We start from the raw sequence: 20000 nt of genomic DNA, 5'->3' as shown, positions 1-20000 counted from the left end.
ACTTTTTTGTTGTTTTTTTTAATAAAAACCCGTGACATCATCTGTTTACACTATTGGTTACCGGATGTCACACTATGGCCTGTGCGTTCGCTTCGTCTCATTCTCTCTCATTCACTGTCAGAGACAACGGTTCACGCTCGGTAATGATGGCTGCGGCTGCAGTAAACAAAATGTTCACGGTCACCGTTCAAAGTCATACGGGTTCGGGCGCCATGATACATCTAAAACATGCATTAAAACAGCTCGTCACCGCTTTAACTTGGCACGAAGTTCTGGAAAAACTGTGCCCAGATCTTTTCCCATCCCTTCTCCCGTCTAGTCTAACCGTGACCGTGTCGACTGACTCGAATAAACATGATTTTGACAAAGATTTCAATTTGTTTGTGGTCTACATATCCAGCATCTAAATAAGGTTTGCGACGATGCGCCCAAAGGCAGGGGTTGAAGACCCAGTCAGTGACGTCACTATATGCTAATTTGTTTAAAGTCAAACATTGAAAATATATATATATATAGACCTACCTACCGACCCTTTTTTTTTTTTTTTTTTCTTTTTTTTTTTTTTACTGTTACTGCAAACCAAAATATTTTTTAAGGCTGGCCTAACGTTACTAATTCTGACACACAATGTACGATCTGAGCTCTGTTGTGTCGCCGTAGGTTGGCTGCCCGTCCTGGCTGAGATGGCGCGGTCTCCTCACATCATGCAGGCGTCTCATGCCGCTCGCGCTTTAGCCAACCTGGACCGAGACGCCGAGGAGCAGAAATACCAGGACGGTATTTATGTGTTACATCCTCAGGGTCGCACCAGGTATCTGCTCCGACATTCTAAATCGTTCAGCATGATATGTGCAGGTGAAGAAGATGACTAAGTTTCTTCTCCTGATCCCAGCCAGCCCATAAAGGCGGACGTCCTGTTCGTGCACGGTCTTCTGGGAGCCGCTTTCAAAACGTGGCGGCAGAAAGACTGCGATCTGACAGAGGTGCAGAAATCAGCCGGGCTATCGGAGGATTACACCGAGTGCTGGCCGAAGGTACCGTACAGTACCTGCTGCATTTTAGTCATTCTGCCAGTGTTCTGATGTGGATCTGATGCACCGCTGGTTTATTTTGCTTTGGTCTGGCCCACAGTCGTGGTTAGCGGCAGACTGTCCCAACCTCAGGGTCCTGTCCGTGGATTATGACACGCATCTGAGCGACTGGAGGGCCAAATGTCCTGCTGAAAACCAGAGGTAATGACCAAAAGAAAGACTTTTTATTTTTTTATACAAAGTAGATTCCTAGTGAGTTTAATCGTTTGGGCGTGTGTGTAGGACGTCTTTAGCGTATCGCAGTGGAGAGCTGCTGAAGAAGCTAAAAGCGGCAGGAGTAGGCGAGCGGCCTGTGGTCTGGGTGGCACACAGTATGGGAGGTAAGTCATCCGTGGGGCAGAGATGAACTAAACCATTACATCTATTTTATTTTATTTTTTTTTAAAAAAGAAAGCTGGTTAGTTAGTGGTCAAACTCCACCCTGAAGCGATTTGACGGCCGGTTGCTGTTTTTCCGTCATTGCTCCGAGAAGTTAGAGGTTGTGCGTTACACAAGTTACACTGGACTTTCATCAGTAAAACGCAAGAGCTAGAGCTTTAGTTTAGATGTCGGTGCAAACACTGGACACAAATTCCCAGAATGCAACACGGCTATACAAGTAGACATGACGAGTTTGATACCTTTAATGAATTAGCAAGAATTTGAGTATTGAAGGAATAAAGTGCTGCCGCATCGCTTTCTTCCACAACTTAGAGAATGTGTGTGTGTGTGTATGTATATGTGTATGTGTGTGTGTGCTTGTGTGTGCGCGTGTGTGCGCGTGTGTGTGTGTGTGTGTGTGTGTGTGTGTGCATGTGTGTATGTGTGTGTATGTGTGTGCATGTGTGTGCATGTGTGTGCATGTGTGTGCTTGTGTGTGTGTGTGTGTGTGTGTGTGTGTGTGTGTGTGTATGTGTGTGTGTATGTGTGTGTGCGTGTGTGTGTTTATTTCTCCAGGCTTGCTGGTGAAAAAGATGCTCTTAGACGCGTCGAAGGATCCTGAGCTGAGCTCGTTGGTAAAGAACACCAAGGGCGTGTTGTTCTACAGCGTCCCTCACCTCGGCACCTTCATGGCCGAGTACTCAGTAAACGTGCGCTATCTCCTGTTCCCCTCCATAGAAGTCAAAGAGCTCTGCAAAGGTTGTTGGACCTGCTCTGTTCAGTGTGTCTTGTATTTCTCAGCATTATTTTTTTTATTATTTAATTGTCACATCTTTTTTTGTTTGTTTGTTTGTTTGTTTAGACTCTCCAGCCTTACGAGAACTGAACGAAAATTTCCTCAACATCGCAAAAGACATGGAGTTTAAGGTCCTTAGCTTCGCTGAAACTCTGCCTATGGCTGTCGGTCCCATGATAAACATATTAGTGGTTCCTGCTGAGTCAGCAGGTACAGTACGGCAGCATAATACACAGACCAGCTACCTAATAAAATGTCGTGTTTGTCACAGGGAGGAAAAGCGCTTTGGACGTCCATCCGATTTGTAACTCGTACAACAATGTCATTTCCACAATTAGATCGTTTCAAGCTGATTCATTTTCTGCCACAAGCAACTCATTCACTGGTTTATACGACATCAACGATCTCGTTTTTATACCGTCTAGTTTCTATGGTAACGGCTCGTACACATAGCCTTATTAGTGACGTGACATACGGTCAAGTACGGTGACCCATACTCCGAATTTGTTCTCTGCATTTAACCCATCCAAAGTGCGCACACACACACCGTGAACACACACACACCGTGAACACACACACACCGTGAACACACACACACTGTGAACACACACACACCGTGAACACATGAACACACACACACCGTGAACACACACCCGGAGCAGTGGGCAGCCATTTATGCTGTGGCGCTCGGGGAGCAGTTGGCGGTTTGGTGCCTTGCTCAAGGGCGTCTCAGTCGTGGTATTGCCGGCCCGAGACTCGAACCCACAACTTTCGGGTTAGGTCAAACTCTCTAACCATTAGGTCACGACTTCCCCCATCTCCGTTCCCCCCATATCCTTACAGTGATTAAAACGTAGCGTCATCGTTCACATTTACACGTTTTCTCCATGAAGATGACGTCGATTTAGAGTTTATGGATTTATGGAAAAGGACTCTCCAGTTCCAGGACCTGGTGTTTTACAGGTATACAGTAAACAAAGGAATTGTAGCTGCTTTAGCGTGCTCCACACACACACACACACACACACACATGGGGATGAAAGTAAAAGACTAACATCTGACATCTCTCAGGTATTTTATTATGTTTTTATAAGAACAAACGTCGTATCGAAGATCGTCATGAATTCAGCACGACGACGACAGTGTCACCGATTTCCGTGTTAAAACGAACATTCTCATTAAAGCACATTCTGCTTGTACCTTTTTACAGATCTGGGTCTCGGAGATCTGATAGAAGTTCCCGTCGATCATCTGAACGTCTGCAAGCCCGAGAAGAAGGACACGTTTCTCTACAAACGGAGCTTGCAGTTTATTCAGGACGCTCTCGGAGGAGAGATAATCGACTGAAAGTTTGTTGTTTTGTGGGGCATCTTCGGGATTTTTCTTCACAGGAAGTCAGAAGAAAATGCAACACGGGAATCTACATAAATATTAAACTAATAACAATAATAACAATAACAATAATTATTGTTATTGTTATTATTATTTTTATGATAATAATAATAATAATTGTAATTATAATAATTAATAAAACTAAATAATAATAATAATAATAATAATAATAATACAACTAATAATAATTATTAATAAAATAATAATAATAATAATAATAATAATAGAATAATAATAATAATAAATAAAATAATAATAATATAATAAATAAAATATTATTATTATTTTATTTATTATTATTATTATTACAGTGTCTACACTCTTCACCTACTGATAACTGCTTCCTTTGTCGGTTCTTTTTTATTTTTCTCCACTTTTCCTACCACACTGTCGGAAAGCTCTCCAGACTTCGTGTTTCCTGCCACTACCTCAAACATCCCGAGGGATTTTTAATTTACAAACAGTATTTTTGTATAAACGATCAGAGTACGAGTTCTCGAAGGTTCGATTTTTGCCAAACTTTTTCGCCAGCACTTAAGCACAAGTACAATAAAGTGGCTGTGTTTCACCTGAAGTGATGTGGAAGTGATTCATTTTACGATGATGAGAACAGCAGGAATAAAAGATTTAAAGATAACGGTGTGAGTTTGTTACACGATGTCTGTCACACACTCGTTTACACTCAGGAGCAACGTAGAGTACTTCAGCTCACCTCCGTCGTGTAGATGGATGGGTTAGATAAACGGATGAAACGGAAGCGATGGATAGATGAGTGAATTTGGTGGAATGGTGGAAGAATGATTGAATACGTGGATGGATTGTTTTTTTGTTTGTTTGTTTTTACAGTGACTTTAACATTCTTTCATTGGTCTGCAGATGAAATCTAGCCTTTTTGGGCGATGTTTATTCATGTGGATCGCCTCTGTGAGGAAAAATCAACTAGATTACATGGACTGAATGGATGTGAGAGATTACCATATGGAAGAGATGGATGGAATCGATAAATAAATGAATGGATATATGATGGATGGATGGATGGATGGATGGGAGGGAGTGATTGGTGGATGAATAGATTGGACTGAATTGAATGGATGGATTTTTGAATGCATGCATGGATTGATAAGGATGGATAAATGGATGGAAGCGATGGGTGGATGTATTGGATGGATGGATGGATGAATGAATGAATACATACGTGGATGGATTGGATGAACGGAATAGATGGGAAAGATGGACAGATGGGATGGATGGAATGGATAAATTAATGAATACTTGATGGATTTCATTAAACGGATGAAAAGATGGAAAGGGAAAGGATGAGTGAATACATGGACGTACTGATGGGATGGAGAGAGGGAGGGAGGGGTGGGCGGATGAATGGATTGGACTAGATGGAATAAATACTTGAATGGATGGATTAATTAATACATGGATGGATTGATAAAAGAGATGTATTAGATGGAATGAATGAATGAACAGATGGGTGAATTGGATGAAAGGAATAGATGGGAGGGATGGACAGATGGAATAGATGAATAAATAAATGAATGCATGATAAATTGAATGGATGGATGAATATATGGATTGATCAATTGGATGGAGGGATGGATGGATGGAGGGACGGATATACGAATAGATCGGACTGGGTGGGATGGGTGGACTGGTGGATGAATGGATGAATGAATACTTGGATGATGGATGAATGGATAGACAGATTGATGGAATGGACAGATAAAAGGACAAAGGTTTACACAATCACCACTTTGGAAGTCATTTTGCACACTACACTGATTTCCTGCTACTTCAAACATGACACTGAAGAAATGCCACAGACCTGCTCCTTATTCACACCTTGTAACACTAACACTGGAGTCACATGACCCCGGGGAGAGGAAATGGATCATTGGGCCCAGTTTGGAGATTTTCACTTAGGGGTGTACAAACTTTTGTGGCCAGTGGTTTAGACATTAATGGCTGTGTGTTGAGTTATTTTGAGCGGACAGCAAATTTACACTGTTATACAAGCTGCACACTGACTTTACATTGTAGCACTGTGTCATTTCTGCAGTGGTGTCACATGAAAAGGTATAATAATATAATATATACATACATGTACAGGGTGTATCACTTCTGTCAGATACAGTATGTATATATTCATGACATACAGGAAGAACAAGAGCTCCAGGCCCAGACAGCGTTTCACCAGCCTGTCTGCAAACCCGTCCTGATCAGCTGGCCCCCATCTTCACACGGATCTTCAACAGATCACTGGAGCTGTGTGAAGTCCATTCATGCTTCAAAAGCTCCACCATCATCCCCGTCCCAAAGAAACCCAAAATTACCGGACTAAATGACTACGGACCTGTGGCTCTAACGTCTGTGGTCATGAAATCATTTGAAAGACTGGTTCTGGCTTATATGAAGGACATTACTGGACCCCCTGCAGTTTGCCTACAGAGCAAACAGGTCTGTGAATGATGCAGTCAATATGGGGCTGCGTTATGTTCTGGAGCATCTGGACAGACCAGGGACTTATGTGAGGATCCTGTTTGTGGACTTCAGCTCTGCCTTTAACACCATCATCCCATCACTCCTCCAGCCCAAATTAACCCAGCTCTCCGTGCCCTCCTCTGTCTGTCAGTGGATCACCAGCTTTCTGACAGACAGGCAGCAGCTAGTGTGACTGGGGAAACTCAAATCCGGCACCCGCACCATCAGCACTGGTGCCCCTCAGGGTTGTGTCCTCTCCCCACTGCTCTTCTCCCTGTACACAAACGACTGCACCTCTAATGACCCCTCTGTCAAGCTCCTGAAGTTTGCAGACGACACCACACTGATCGGTTTTATACAGGGCTGCTTACAGACTGGAGGTTGAGCGGCTGTCTGTCTGGTGCAGTCTTAACAACCTGGAGCTGAGGAAGTTCAACCAGCCACAGGATCTGCTGAAACAGTTTTACACTGCTATCATTGAATCCATCCTCTGCACTTCAGTGACTGTTTGGTTCAGCTCAGCTTCCAAATCTGAACTCGGAAGACTACAGAGGCTAGTCTGGACTGCTGAGCGAACCATTCGCACAAAACTCCCCACTCTTCAAGACCTGTACTTCTCCAGAGTGAGCAAAAGGGCAAAAACAATCACTCTGGACCCCTCACATCCAGCACACTCACTCACTCTGGACCCCTCACATCCAGCACACTCACTCACTCTGGACCCCTCACATCCAGCACACTCACTCACTCTGGACCCCTCACATCCAGCACACTCACTCACTCTGGACCCCTCACATCCAGCACGTTCACTCACTCTGGACCCCTCACATCCAGCACACTCACTCACTCTGGACCCCTCACATCCAGCACGTTCACTCACTCTGGACCCCTCACATCCAGCACGTTCACTCACTCTGGACCCCTCACATCCAGCACGTTCACTCACTCTGGACCCCTCACATCCAGCACGTTCACTCACTCTGGACCCCTCACATCCAGCACACTCACTCACTCTGGACACCTCACATCCAGCACGTTCACTCACTCTGGACCCCTCACATCCAGCACACTCACTCACTCTGGACCCCTCACATCCAGCACGTTCACTCACTCTGGACCCCTCACATCCAGCACACTCACTCACTCTGGACCCCTCACATCCAGCACACTCACTCACTCTGGACCCCTCACATCCAGCACACTCACTCACTCTGGACCCCTCACATCCAGCACACTCACTCACTCTGGACACCTCACATCCAGCACGTTCACTCTGGACCCCTCACATCCAGCACACTCACTCACTCTGGACCCCTCACATCCAGCACGTTCACTCCCTCTGGACCCCTCACATCCAGCACACTCACTCACTCTGGACCCCTCACATCCAGCACACTCACACACTCTGGACCCCTCACATCCAGCACACTCACTCACTCTGGACCCCTCACATCCAGCACACTCACTCTTCAAACTGCTGCCATCTGGTCAACGCTACAGAGCCCAGAGCACCAGAACGACCCAACATAGGAACAGTTCCTTCCCTCAGGCAATCCATCTGATGAACACTTGACATACATCTGATGAACACACAACACTATTCTTACCCATCGTTTACTTAAAACACATACGTACTTATTTATATTTCAATTTGCACATTTTTTCCCACTGTACACACAAACTGTCTATATTATATATGTGTTCGTATCTTGTCAACGTCATCCTGTTACACTGTGGAGCTTCTGTCACTCAAACAAATCCCTCGTATGTGAAAACATACCTGGCAATAAAGATCTTTCTGATTCTGATTCTGATTCTGAATTCAAACTCCAGGCTGTAAAACTACAAAATGTGTCAAGGTGCCAATACTTATGGATAAGCTGCTTTGAGACTGAGATCATGATAGAAAGAGATCTTTTCAAGCTAGTTTTACATTCATTTTCTTTATGTTATGGATTGATAAATAAACAATAAATCCTCCAGTACAGTAGATGGCGCTGTAAGCGGTGTTCATTCAGTAATGCGCGACGAAAACAACAGGAAAGAATCAGAAGCCTGCTTTGGTAAGGATTTCTTATACGTATAAAATCAGAATTTGTTTGGAATTGTTTATCGTATAAATGTACAGAGACGGACATGAAGGCGACGTGTTAAACTGAACACACGTGTGTTTGGTGAGGAATGATGCTCAGTAAAGATATAACATGCAGCTAGCACGACCGCTATCCAAACACAAGTGCGCACATATACGAGGTTTTACGGTAACCACGACCACCAAGCCCTTTGTGTATTTAGTATTTATTGTAAATATTGTATATACTTTTTTGTTTTTAAATGAGATTAATTCCATATTAAAGAGAATATCATATGGTGCTTTTCGGGAATATTTCGCTTATTTTAATAATAATAAAAAATAAATAATAATAAAATGCCTAAAATATCTATTTTTTTTAGGAATTTAATTAGATTAAATTAAAGAACTGTCGAGTTAATTTAATTATTATTATTTTTTGTGTATTGTACGAATATTTCCAAAACCATCGTTTTTATTTAGGGATTTTATAAATATATAAAACAAATCGATGTTTTACCGACATGTTTAAGCCTCACGTTTTTACCGTAAAACCCGATATATATGCGCCAAAGTTGTTTCTAACACGGTTATGTAAAAATATTCTTTTATATTAAATGGCTAAAAAAACCTTCTGTATGGATTCGTTCACGAATTTAGGCTTTATTACAGTCTTCTATTTAATGTTTTAGATTTCGGTCGTTTTAACAACTAATGGTGTATAACTACAGCTTTATTAGCTAGCTAGTTAGCAGATTAGCAAATGTTTACATTTAATATCCCCCCTGTTTTATTCCTCTTTTTCTTCACGTCGCTTATTCAGAGGATTTGAACTGCGAGCTGAGTTTGTTTTTTAGTTTTAAAGATGGTGAACGTGTTAAAAGGAGTTCTTGTGGAATGGTAAGCGCTTTCTTTCAGTTATTTGTTGATATTTGTGAAGAAATTGTGAAGCAATATGTAATATGGATTTGTTTACGTTATTCGTTTCTTGTTTTAAACCACAGCGATCCTGCGATGAAGCAGTTCCTTCTGTACCTGGATGAAACCTCGGCTCTGGGGAAGAAGTTCATCATTCAGGACCTGGATGATACTCATGTTTTTATTTTGGCTGAAGTTGTGCACATACTGCAGGAGAAAGTCGGGGAGCTCATGGACCAGAACTCTTTCCCCATCACCCAGAAATAAACTCATACACTCCACATTGCTCCTCTCCATCTTGGGCTGAAAAGGTCCTGCTAAAATCCTGATTTGTCACAAATACCTCCTGAAGACGCTTGCAAAGATACGTTTATTTTGTGTGTGAAACATCCAGCTATAACACCTTAATGCATGTTTAACTTGCAAATGCAAATTGTCTTTATGTAAATGTGTTTATTATTATTTAATTAAATCCATAAGAGATCAGATGCTTGCTTTTAAAGTGGTCAGTGTTGCCGTATTCTGGTAAAGAGTGTACTTTTGTGTTTGACTGATGATAAAGATCTGAGAAATAAACTGGAATATAAACAATAGGATTTTGACTTGTCTATTTCGCATGTGATATTTATACGAGACACGCTGTTGACTTGTTCATTCAGCATCAGTGGTGACTCCAACTCCATAAGTATTGTTAGAACTCCAATCTAGTCATATCTTATGGCTACTGGCTCTTATCTAATGAATTATTACAGCAACCCTGTAATGTACTAAAGCTGAGAGTTTTAATTAGTGCCTTTGTTCGGCTGTGTTTGAAGTGAAATCATTAAGCAGGGTTGCCAGGTTTCAGTATAATGTCCAGCTCAAAATACACAAAACAGACCTGCAACTAGCCTAAAAAAATGGATCAGAAGTACAGACTTTATTCACTCCTTAATCTCGCTTTTTCTCTCCCAATTTTCACAATACTCAGGAACAGTGTATCAAGTGAACCGTCTACACTTCTACTTTGAATTTGATTCAATTCTGATTATTTGTTATAAAACAGGATCTTGACTTTAAAAAACACTTTATTGTTCCTCATTTAGAGGAAAATGAAACACTTTCAGGGGATCTACATTCAGCCTTATTTTAAGAGTCTGTGGATGACTATATATATATATATATATAAATAATCTATATAATAAACAATTTATTTTCCTGATCTGTTTATTGATTCACCTTTTTTTTTCAGATTTATTTATTTATTATTTATTTATCAATTTGTGTTTACCAGATTTATCGAAAAGATAATTAGTTTGACAAATTTTAAAACAAAAAGCTTTAAACGAGCCACAATACTGGTTACTGAGGCAGAGGTTCAGTGTGCTATAGTCTACATTTCCTGGAGGTAATGAATAAAGGAGTACTAACTGTTCCGCTCCTTATTGTGGTGGAAGTGATTCTGTCATTGTTCATACCTTTAATATGGCTGGGCACTGGGAATGTGGACATAGTGTACCTTTACAGGGGTTTATAAATAGACAGTAACTCTCTGTGTGTGTCTGTGTGAGAGTGTGTTTGTGTGTGATTGTGTGTGTGTGTGTTTGTGTGTGCTTGTGTGTGAGTGTGAGTGTATGTGTGTTGGTGAATGTTTGTATTTTCGTGTGTGTGTGTGTGTGTTTGTGAGTATGTTTGTATGTTAGTGTGTGTGTGTGTGTGAATGTGTGTTTCTGAGTATGTTTATGTGTGTGAGTGTATGTTTGTGTGTGTTTGTGTGTGTGTGTGTGTGTGTGTTTGTGTGTGTTAGTGAGTATGTTTGTGCGTGTTTGTGAGTGTGTGTATGTGTGTTTGTGAGTATGTTTGTGTGTGTTTGTGAGTGTGTGTATGTATGTGTGTTTGTGAGTATGTGTGTATGTGTGTTTGTTAGTATGATTGTGTGTGTGTGTGTGTGTGTGTGTAAGAGAGAGAGAGAGAGAGAGAGAGAGAGAGAGAGAGAGAACGCGCTATGGCGCCCTCTATAGGTGATGTACTATTTAGGGACACTCCTTAGTGCAGGACCGCGCGGTTTGGGACGTGTAGCTTCACCTTTGTTGAGCAGCAGCAGCAGCAGCGGCGGCGTGCAACATTACGCACACACACGCACACAAAGCGTCTTCTCCTCAGGTTGAGCATCAGTGAGGTCAGTCTGCCACGCTGTCTCCTCACACGGACACTCACACAGCCAAAAGATGAAGAAGCGCTGCCTGGACGTGGCCAAGCTCCGGAAAATGAAGAAGCTCAGATTGACGGAGAAGATTTCCGAAAGGTGGGTTCCAGCTGCTGCAGCTCCTCACGGCTTTGTTCAGTTCATCTTGTTATTGTTGTGCTTCATATTTCACCAACCATGTCACCACCTTCTCAGACACAAACACGAGACATTCAAAGCAGGATCCTGCACTTAAGCAACAGCAACAACAACACCACCACATCCTCATCCTCATCATCATCATCATCAGGCCTGATCAATTACCTCACTGCTGAGCAAATCAATAACTAATAGACTAATTAAAACCTGAACTCCTTGCAGCACGCATTGGTTTTGTCTACCAGGATGACCTGTAATTTATTATATTATATTATATTATATTATATTATATTATATTATCAGGCTGTCAATAAGCTGAATATATAAATAACTGGATGTTGTTTATGATATACACTGCAATGCTAATGTTTACAGGCTACATGTAATGGTTACATTATATATATATAAATAAATAAATGTAGTATGATAGCCTTATACAATATAAAATAATATTAAAAATAAAAAAGATATCTAATTTTATAAGATAAAAAATTGCGAGTTACATAATAAGTAAACATTTTTACTCTAAATATAATTTGATATTTTTTTATCATTTTTTATAAACAGGATCAGCCTGTGCTTTGTTTTGTTTTTCGCAAAAATGTGTTGTTTTTTATATTTAATTTTATATACATTTTTTTTACATCTTTTTAAAAAAAAGCAGCGTTTTATTTATTTTCCTGAAGCAGAGCTCGCAATAATCCTTTCGTCTGTTTCTCCGATTATTTATTTATTTTCGCAAATCGTTTATCTAATCGTCACAAACAGGTGATTTGTGTGCCAGATTTTTTCCAACTACGCGCGCGCGCGCGTGCGTGCGTGTGTGTGTGTGTGTGTGTGTGTGTGTGTGTTCTCTGTGTCTTCTTTCTGCCGTTCCTTAAATAGCCGCGTCAAAAAACACTTCAGGTGATGAGATCAGAGGTTGCCATGGTAACCGAACACAAAAGGATGCTGAACAAAGGAAGTGAATACAAAAGAAGCGCCAATGCCGCGCCATAACGCCTTCATTACAGCCTTATGCACGTCTAAATCTTCGTTTAGCGTCTCCTATTGATCATCAGGAGGGTTTTTATTTATGTATGTATGTATTTATTTATTTATTTTTTACACCGACACAAAGCAAAGCCAGAGCGCAGGAATCCGCGCAGTGTTTACGTTTGTGGTGAACAGTTAAACGCACTCAGGAAGAAAAACACAACACACACTGCACTCACCTCTTCTGATCACTTCTGTCTTCTCGTCCAGCTAGAAGTGCAGGGCAAAATAAATGACATGGAATACAATACAATACAATATACAAAATAATAAGGCAGAACTTAATTAAAAAACACACACACAAAAAAAAAAACCCAGAAAAGCAGGACTAATCTTATCTAATATACATCAAATCAAATTTTATCAAATCAAATGTTATTTGTCACACACACAAACAGAGTACGACATGCAGTGAAATGCTTTTTGCATCTGTCCGGTATTCAGACATAACGAATGCGATTAGGGATCAAAAATATAACCAAAAGGAGGTTAAATAAATAAAAAAGTATAATCTATATGATATATATAGATATATAAAAAAATATATAAAATATGAAACTATAAGTGAAAAATAATGTATATACATATCCATAAATATACATAAATGCGTATGTTTTTTAATTATTGTCCTTAAAGTGTCTATGTGCAGGATGGTGTGTATAAAGTGGCACTGTCACAGACTTATATACAGAAAATATGGACTTACAGTATATTCACATAAAACAGTGAAGATGGAGGGAAAGGTCCAGTACTACCTGTAGATCCAGATCCTGGGTGTCTCCCGGGTGTTCCCAGTTTAAGCTAGGAAACTAGAGAATTGTCCCCTTTTTGTTCTTCTTCTCATAGATTATTAACTCTGCTTTGTTTGATGAATGACGTCTCCCAAATGAGAAGCTCTCCATTTGTTTATTCCGTGTCTTATTATTTCCTTGCTTGGTTCTAGTGCGTACTCGTTCCTGAAGTTCATGACAGTTTGGATCGTGGTGCTTTTGGCAGACTTCATTCTCGAGTTCAGACTGGAGTACTTGTGGCCTTGCTGGCTCTTCCTTGGCACCGTTTACACCACGTTCCACTGCCACGGCCTGGTACGTACGTTTGTTTACATCGCGTTCACGTCGTCACGTGGCACGTCCTGGTGTCACACTCGGACGTGGTTTTTAAAATGATTTAAATTCAATTTTAATTAAACATGAATAGAAATATATATATATATATCTTTCATATAGATAGTCTTTCATAAATGAATTCTCGATTCTGATTGGTCAGCAGGTTTTTTTATCAGCAGGCAATTTTCTATACCAGCAGCTCTGACAGATCGTTTCCATAGCAACAGCTCATTCACAAGGACTTTATACTATATGATTTTAAACGGTGTTATTTACTAAAGAATAATGTGTGCAATCACTGATAGGGTGATAAAAAAAATTTTTGTCAAGAGATGTTTATTTATTGTATTTATTGTAGCATTTTAAGTTTTGTGATATCTTTAGGCTAAAGGATTTTACACTTTGCGGTTTCTCGATAACAAGCACATGTCAAACTGCCTCTTATGTCTAACTAACTAACATGAAATGTAACTATAAACAGATAAAAAGTACTCGTACCGAGACAGTGCCGTTTGATCTGTTGTCTTTCTGCTTGTCTTTTTTCAGGCCATCTGTATGGTGTTTGTGTGCGCTGCTTTCACTCTGGATATATTCTGTTTAATTTTTGTACCGCTCCACTGGCTGTTTTTTGCAGCCAGCACATATGTGTTACTGAACTACATATGGCACACAGGTAAGAAGGAGATACGTTATCGCTAACCCTGTAACTCTGTAGTGTTCACAGAGCAGAGCGAAGACATAGCGTTGGATTTTCTGAACACATTTCTGTCTGGTTTCTTTTTTAGAGAAAGGCATCTGCCTGTCAACTGTGACTTTATGGCTTCTTCTGGTATACACAGAGACCTCGCTCAGGCTGAGAGACCTGAAGAATCCGTACGCTAACCTCTCTCACCTCTTTGCTGCACACTGGTACGTTTGAGTCGTTAAAGTAACCCGAGCTCCGTTCATTCTAAAGACTACTTTAGGGTTTCCTTTGAACAAAGTGGATAATTATTTGGATTTTCCTAGAACTAGGTTAGGGGGACACGGTGGCTTAGTGGTTAGCACGTTCGCCTCACACCTCCAGGGTTGGGGGTTCGATTCCTGCCTCCGCCTTGTGTGTGTGTGGAGTTTGCATGTTCTCCCCGTGCCTCGGGGGTTTCCTCCGGGTACTCCGGTTTCCTCCCCTGGTCCAAAGACATGCATGGTAGGTTGATTGGCATCTCTGGAAAATTGTCCGTAGTGTGTGTACTGAGATAGGCACAGGCTCCCCGTGACCCGAGAAGTTCAGATAAGCGGTAGCAAAATGAAGGAATGAAGGACGAGAAGCGAGAGGCTGTAGATTCATGCAGTCATGTAAAGTGATTAGACAGACTGACACCTACTGGATCTTGATCTCATCTCCATTTGCTTACACAATTACAATCGAACAGGCTCGACTATTCGCTCCATCATAAAACAATTGCACAAAATTCCCTTTGATGTTCAACTTAAGTTCGACAGACTAAACACACAATGTCCAAATTACACCTAAGTACTGATCACTTTTCATATTTGACTGAAAGAATTGCAGCTTTTATTTCTACTGCTTGGTATTTATTGGAAAATATTACAAATACAGCTTCCTCTCTATCTTGACAGCATGTGTGTGTTACGGTTTGCCTCACATCGTTCTCATTAGGCCGTCGACGAGACTCGCTGATATAAAGCGTTGCTCAACATAACTGTTATTATATTAACGTCCTTCTTCCATCACACAGCATTGGATATCCACTGGTGTACATGGGATTTGATGCAACATGCTACTTCTCTGGCATCTTGAAACTTCGCACACAAAAAGCAGTTCAGAGCGAGAACGACTTGCACGTGCATCTCCTTCAACATCCACTACCTCCGTACACACAGCTCTACCCAAAACTGGGTGTGGAAGGCAAGCCGATTGTCCGGTTTGTTTTTTATTTATTTACTGTCCATCGAGCCGCCAAACAGGCCTCTTATCGTATTTTATTCCTCATCCAGAATCCAAATGGCGAACCAAACCAGGGCCCATGCAATACCCGTGTCCAAGCGACGCCATCCTATCAGAGGACAAGCAGGAGCACGAGGACTGTCTCCAACTCCACAGGCTGCACGGGAGGACAGAGAAAGACGCAGGGGACAGCAAGATACGGGAACCGAATCCTCAGCCTCCAGGATCTAAGCATCATGGTGCCGAAACGCGCTCAAGTCCAGCACAGCTTTCCGACGTTCATGAACACCTACCTCACGAGGAGCAAAGTGGGAAAGCTCTGAGGGTCTCCAGAGGTCCGCAGGTTAAAGTGCAGAGGAGCTCGGTGAACATCGTAGCCAGCAAAGCGGAGAAGAAACTCAAGAACCCATCAAAAACCATCAACTCCAACGCAGGAGACGCAGGAGAACGGAGCACAAACATCCAGGGGCTTCCCAATCCTCATGCTGAGCAAATGGCTAAGTAATACCCTCAGATGTTTCAATATATTTATGCCACACAATTTGCTGGTCATCTATGGAGAGGGATGTGTAGCCTAGAGGTTAAGGTGTTGGACTATTGAATGAAAGGTCGTGAGTTTGAATCCCAGGTCCACAAAGTTGCCGCTGCTGGGCTCCTGAGCAAGGCCCTTAACGCTCAGTTGTATGAATTGAAATAAAAATGTAAGTCACTCTGGATACGGATGTGTGCTAAATAATGTAAATGGAGAAAATCTTAGCAATAGAAGTGTCAGAAAATGACAACGATATTATTTTTAATTGTAAAACTCAAATTTACGGTGGAATTCACTCATTTCGTTATATTTGATACCAACAAACCGAAAGTTTGTTCTTCTTCATTATAACTGAAAATGTTTGTTTTGTTCTGATCACGTGCTTTTGTTTGGGTTCTTGTCCTGACTCCGCCCCTGACCCCACCCCTGCTCTGTCATTGGTGTGTTTCCTGAGACCGTTCACCTGTTCCGCGTTTAAATCTTGCATCATCTCTTTATTTAAACCCTGGTGTTTATGTCTGACATCACGTATTAACTCTGAGCCCCGTTTTCTGAAATATCACAAGCTCCTGAGAGAATATCAGAGTCCGCTTGATTTGTGTTCGGTAATTTCAGCGATCTCAAAATCACCAAATACTGGACAAGCTCTTTTTTCAATAATAAAATTAGATATTTTTTCTTTAACAGCATGTTTTTCATTTTAAAGTCTTTTATTCCCATTTTACCAAAACACTGACACTTTTCATTCATTAACAATGTTTTATGTTTATTGCTTAATGTTGTGGAAGGTCAACATCCCAGTTACTTCCTGGTATCAGTTATCTTTAATAATTATATTGTTTAGCATCTGTTAGAAGTACGTATGGAAGCTAACCGACGTTTTTATATTGCCGGTCTTTCTATTAATAAATCTACAATACAACATTGTCACTTGTTCACAGGAAATGATCTGTGTGTAATATTTTATCCGGTGTAATATATTTATGCTTAATTATTAGGGGGGAAATTTAGGGAAATTAATCATTTAGGGGGGGAAGTCATGGCCTAATGGTTAGGGAGTTTGACTCCTAACCCTAAGGTTGTGGGTTCGAGTCTCGGGCCGGCGATACCAAGACTGAGATGCCCTTGAGCAAGGCACCGAACCCCCCAACTGCTCCCCCGGGTGCAGCAGCATAAATGGCTGCCCACTGCTCCGGGTGTGTGTTCACGGTGTGTGTGTGTGTGTGTGTGTTCACTGCTGTGTGTGTGCACTTTGGATGGGTTAAATGTTGAGAACGAATTCTGTGTATGGGTCACCGTACTTAGCCGTATGTCACGTCACTTTATTATTAATTTGAATAATTTGGACACAATTACACTTACGAAAATAGGTTCTTTGGGTCATCTGCCTAAATCACACCTTTGACTAACATTGATGGATTTTTTTTTTTTGTATCTTTAAGCCTTAAACGTAACTTTGCATCTTTGCTGCCATTCTGTTATCAAACCCCAATACTGACATTGTGTAAGAGTTTTCACCTCATACTCAGTGTGCAGTAAATGACAGCATGGTGTATGTCTACAGGCTGGAGCAGGAGATGAGGAAGCTGAAGGTGGAGCTGCAGACCAGCAGACAGAACGAGCAGGAGTTACGCAGTCACGTCTGTAACCTCACCAACAGCGAGAACAGCCTGCGGCCCGAAGTCTCGCTGCTCAGACACGCCAACGAACTCCTGCACAACAAGTGAGCTCTTTCTTCCAAAATCTCAGTGTTTAAATCAGACGCCGACGTGCAAACCACCTCGAGTCAGAAGTCCGGTTCCCGTAAAGTCGTCGTAAAGAAACCTGAAAATAATTTCATTGCATTGACTTGTCTTATAACACGACGTTTCACAGAAGTCCGTGTGTGACTTGTTGCTATAGAAACGTTGAATATAGAAACTAATTAAAATTAAATTAGTTTTATATGGCACATTGTCCTCTGATGGTACTGCTTCACTTCCACATGGAACTATGCATATATAATATAAACATATATGTAATATATATAAGGTGCCAATATTTACAGCTGCTATAACATAAGTGATAACGCTGACCGGTTGCTTCACATGTGATTTACAACATTATATCTAACAATAAATAGATAAAAAATAATTCAGGAAAAGTAAGATTTGCACGCTGAGGTGTAAACTCCGCCTCATCAAATGTTTTTATTTTCATGACAGAACAACGTGGAGTGTTTTAGTCTTTACTTACCTACTTAAAGGTGGGGTCTCCGATTTTTGAAAGCCAATGTTGACATATAAAATCACCAAAACAAACACGCCCCTAACGGAAATAAGCCCCACACCTGTATTGATAGCTCCGCCCACACATACATACGTAACCCAGGCGACTAACAGAAAGAAATGTGTCTTTATCATAGCTGAAGGGAAGAACAATATGATTGTAGATAAACAAACAAGCAAATTTACATAATCATGTAAAGGACAAAGGCATATATTAGTTCTGTGTAACAAAGCAAAACCAACGTTACTCACCTATCGAGATGGAAAAAAGCGCCTCGGCGTCTTAAGTAAAGTCAGCCACATATTCACAGGTCGGAGTTTCCCGAGTCGATAACTCCTGAGCTAAACGCTGTTACTACACAAAACGCGGTTGTAGCTGCCTCTCTACATTACTACGATAGAAAAGAGGTGTTATTTGTGTAGTAACAGCGTTTAGCTCAGGAGTTATTGACTCGGGAAACTCCAACCTGTGAATATGTGGCCAACTTCCTGCTCCTTCAGTTCTCTCCAGCGCTGGAAAGCTGATCCTATATTAACACGTCCTACTTCTTGTCCTTATCGTAAGCCTTTCTTCTCTTTCTTTCTTTGTTTTTATCCTCCATGTCAATGTTAAAACCGCTTTCTGCTAATGTCACACATGCGCACTGAACACTCTATCCACCCATATAGACAAGACACGCCCCTTTCTGCTCATTGGCTACACGTTTGTTTTGATTTTTGTTTTGATTCTTGTTTATTTCTGAAGCATTTCTCAAAAATCCGAGACCCCACCTTTAATTACACACAAAAATTTGTTCTTTTTTTTTTCCAGGCTTCAGTATCTGAGTAAATCCAGGCAGAAAGACAAGCAGAGTTGTGCCGTGTTGGAGAAGAAAGCAAGAATGGAGACCGACAGCAGATTAGCCGTGGAAAAGCAACTCGTAGAAGTCCGGTCCCAGAAATTTGACGAGGCAGCTTTTTTACTTCGTAATGCATCGAACAGGTACGGAGTTAATGTGTGACGTCTACAGCCGGCTTCAGGACCTTATAACTGTTTTGTACTGATGAGAGGTTCCAGACTCCTCACACCGTAATTCTGTGCTGCCTTGTACTGTACATCAACAAACGTTGCACGGGTGCCAACATTTATGACACTTCATTCTTTGTTTGAAAAGGATCAAGTCTTAGAATTAATTTACTCCATCTAAAGGTTGCAGGTCTTTCATATTTTTATCTTGAGGTAAACCCAATTTGCCATAAAGACATTTTAAAATCAGCTTTTCCCACCCGTTTTATTTAAGGGTGCCGATAATTTTGGAGCTGACGGTACATTTCCTTGTACGTTCGGATTTATTACTTTCTTTATGTCTTTCTTTGCAAATGAGTCACGAGCTTTTTATGTTTTCTCCTGTCCACTAGGCAGGAACACAGTGAGACGCAGCTGTTAAGGAAAAGAGCTAGAGATCTAGACACAGAGTACAAACAGCTACAGCTGGACTGTCAGGAGAAAGACAATCGAGTGCTAGCGCTAGAAAACGAAGCAGAGGTAACGTCTGTGTTTCACTAACATTTTTTCGGACGACGCTTCTCGTGACGTCTCGTCTGCGGTCGACGCCGTTGTGTTTGATGTCTGTGAACATCGGTGGTCGTGCTTGTTTTTGTTGCTTGATTTGTTCGTGTTTATGGTGTCTG

The 20000-nt window shown here is 41.2% G+C and overlaps 3 protein-coding genes across 8 annotated transcripts in view; all 3 read left to right on the top strand.

Moving 5' to 3' along the window:
• The window catches only part of serac1 (serine active site containing 1), an 11834-nt gene extending 8065 nt beyond the window's left edge, over positions 1–3769 (top strand). For all 3 annotated transcript variants that reach the window (XM_047801947.1, XM_047801945.1, XM_047801946.1), the window contains exons 11-17: positions 661–811; positions 893–1034; positions 1132–1232; positions 1314–1411; positions 2028–2210; positions 2314–2457; positions 3458–3769. In XM_047801947.1, the coding sequence (XP_047657903.1) occupies positions 661–811; positions 893–1034; positions 1132–1232; positions 1314–1411; positions 2028–2210; positions 2314–2457; positions 3458–3594 (956 nt within the window). In that variant the 3' untranslated portion in view covers positions 3595–3769. The remainder of the gene's footprint in view (positions 1–660; positions 812–892; positions 1035–1131; positions 1233–1313; positions 1412–2027; positions 2211–2313; positions 2458–3457) is intronic.
• A 4201-nt stretch (positions 3770–7970) lies between these two features.
• Positions 7971–9711, top strand: gtf2h5 (general transcription factor IIH, polypeptide 5). Of its 2 annotated transcripts, none has more exons than XM_027158923.2 (3): positions 7971–8192; positions 9024–9100; positions 9205–9711. In XM_027158923.2, exons 2-3 carry the CDS (start codon positions 9066–9068, stop codon positions 9383–9385), a joined length of 216 nt encoding a protein of 71 aa, XP_027014724.1. In that variant the 5' UTR covers positions 7971–8192; positions 9024–9065; the 3' UTR covers positions 9386–9711. The 2 variants fall into 2 exon arrangements, with proteins under 2 accessions (XP_027014724.1, XP_027014725.1); XM_027158924.2 differs by lacking the exon at positions 7971–8192 and adding an exon at positions 8235–8303.
• Positions 9712–11058: 1347 nt separating this feature from the next.
• The window catches only part of si:dkey-12h9.6 (macoilin), a 14906-nt gene continuing 5964 nt past the window's right edge, over positions 11059–20000 (top strand). The window contains exons 1-9 of one of the 3 annotated variants that reach the window (XM_047801621.1): positions 11059–11402; positions 13420–13561; positions 14129–14255; positions 14368–14491; positions 15322–15482; positions 15581–16031; positions 17627–17785; positions 19141–19311; positions 19728–19854. In XM_047801621.1, the coding sequence (XP_047657577.1) occupies positions 11326–11402; positions 13420–13561; positions 14129–14255; positions 14368–14491; positions 15322–15482; positions 15581–16031; positions 17627–17785; positions 19141–19311; positions 19728–19854 (1539 nt within the window). In that variant the 5' untranslated portion in view covers positions 11059–11325. Of the gene's footprint in view, positions 11403–12358; positions 12519–13419; positions 13562–14128; positions 14256–14367; positions 14492–15321; positions 15492–15580; positions 16032–17626; positions 17786–19140; positions 19312–19727; positions 19855–20000 lie in introns of those variants that run through there. The other 2 variants (XM_047801620.1, XM_047801622.1) reach the window with 2 other exon arrangements.

This window comes from Tachysurus fulvidraco, chromosome 16 (assembly GCF_022655615.1).
Source record: "Tachysurus fulvidraco isolate hzauxx_2018 chromosome 16, HZAU_PFXX_2.0, whole genome shotgun sequence".
NCBI lineage: Eukaryota > Metazoa > Chordata > Actinopteri > Siluriformes > Bagridae > Tachysurus > Tachysurus fulvidraco.
Note: the sequence above shows the minus strand (reverse complement) of the source record. Positions and strands in the feature narration are given on the sequence as shown.

Bases quoted from the DNA above. Each gene is read 5' to 3' on its own strand.
- gtf2h5 (XM_027158923.2), top strand. From the start codon at position 9,066: ATGGTGAACGTGTTAAAAGGAGTTCTTGTGGAATG. The intron at 9,101-9,204 runs GTAAGCGCTTTC...TTTAAACCACAG, and splicing joins AAAGGAGTTCTTGTGGAATG to CGATCCTGCGATGAAGCAGT.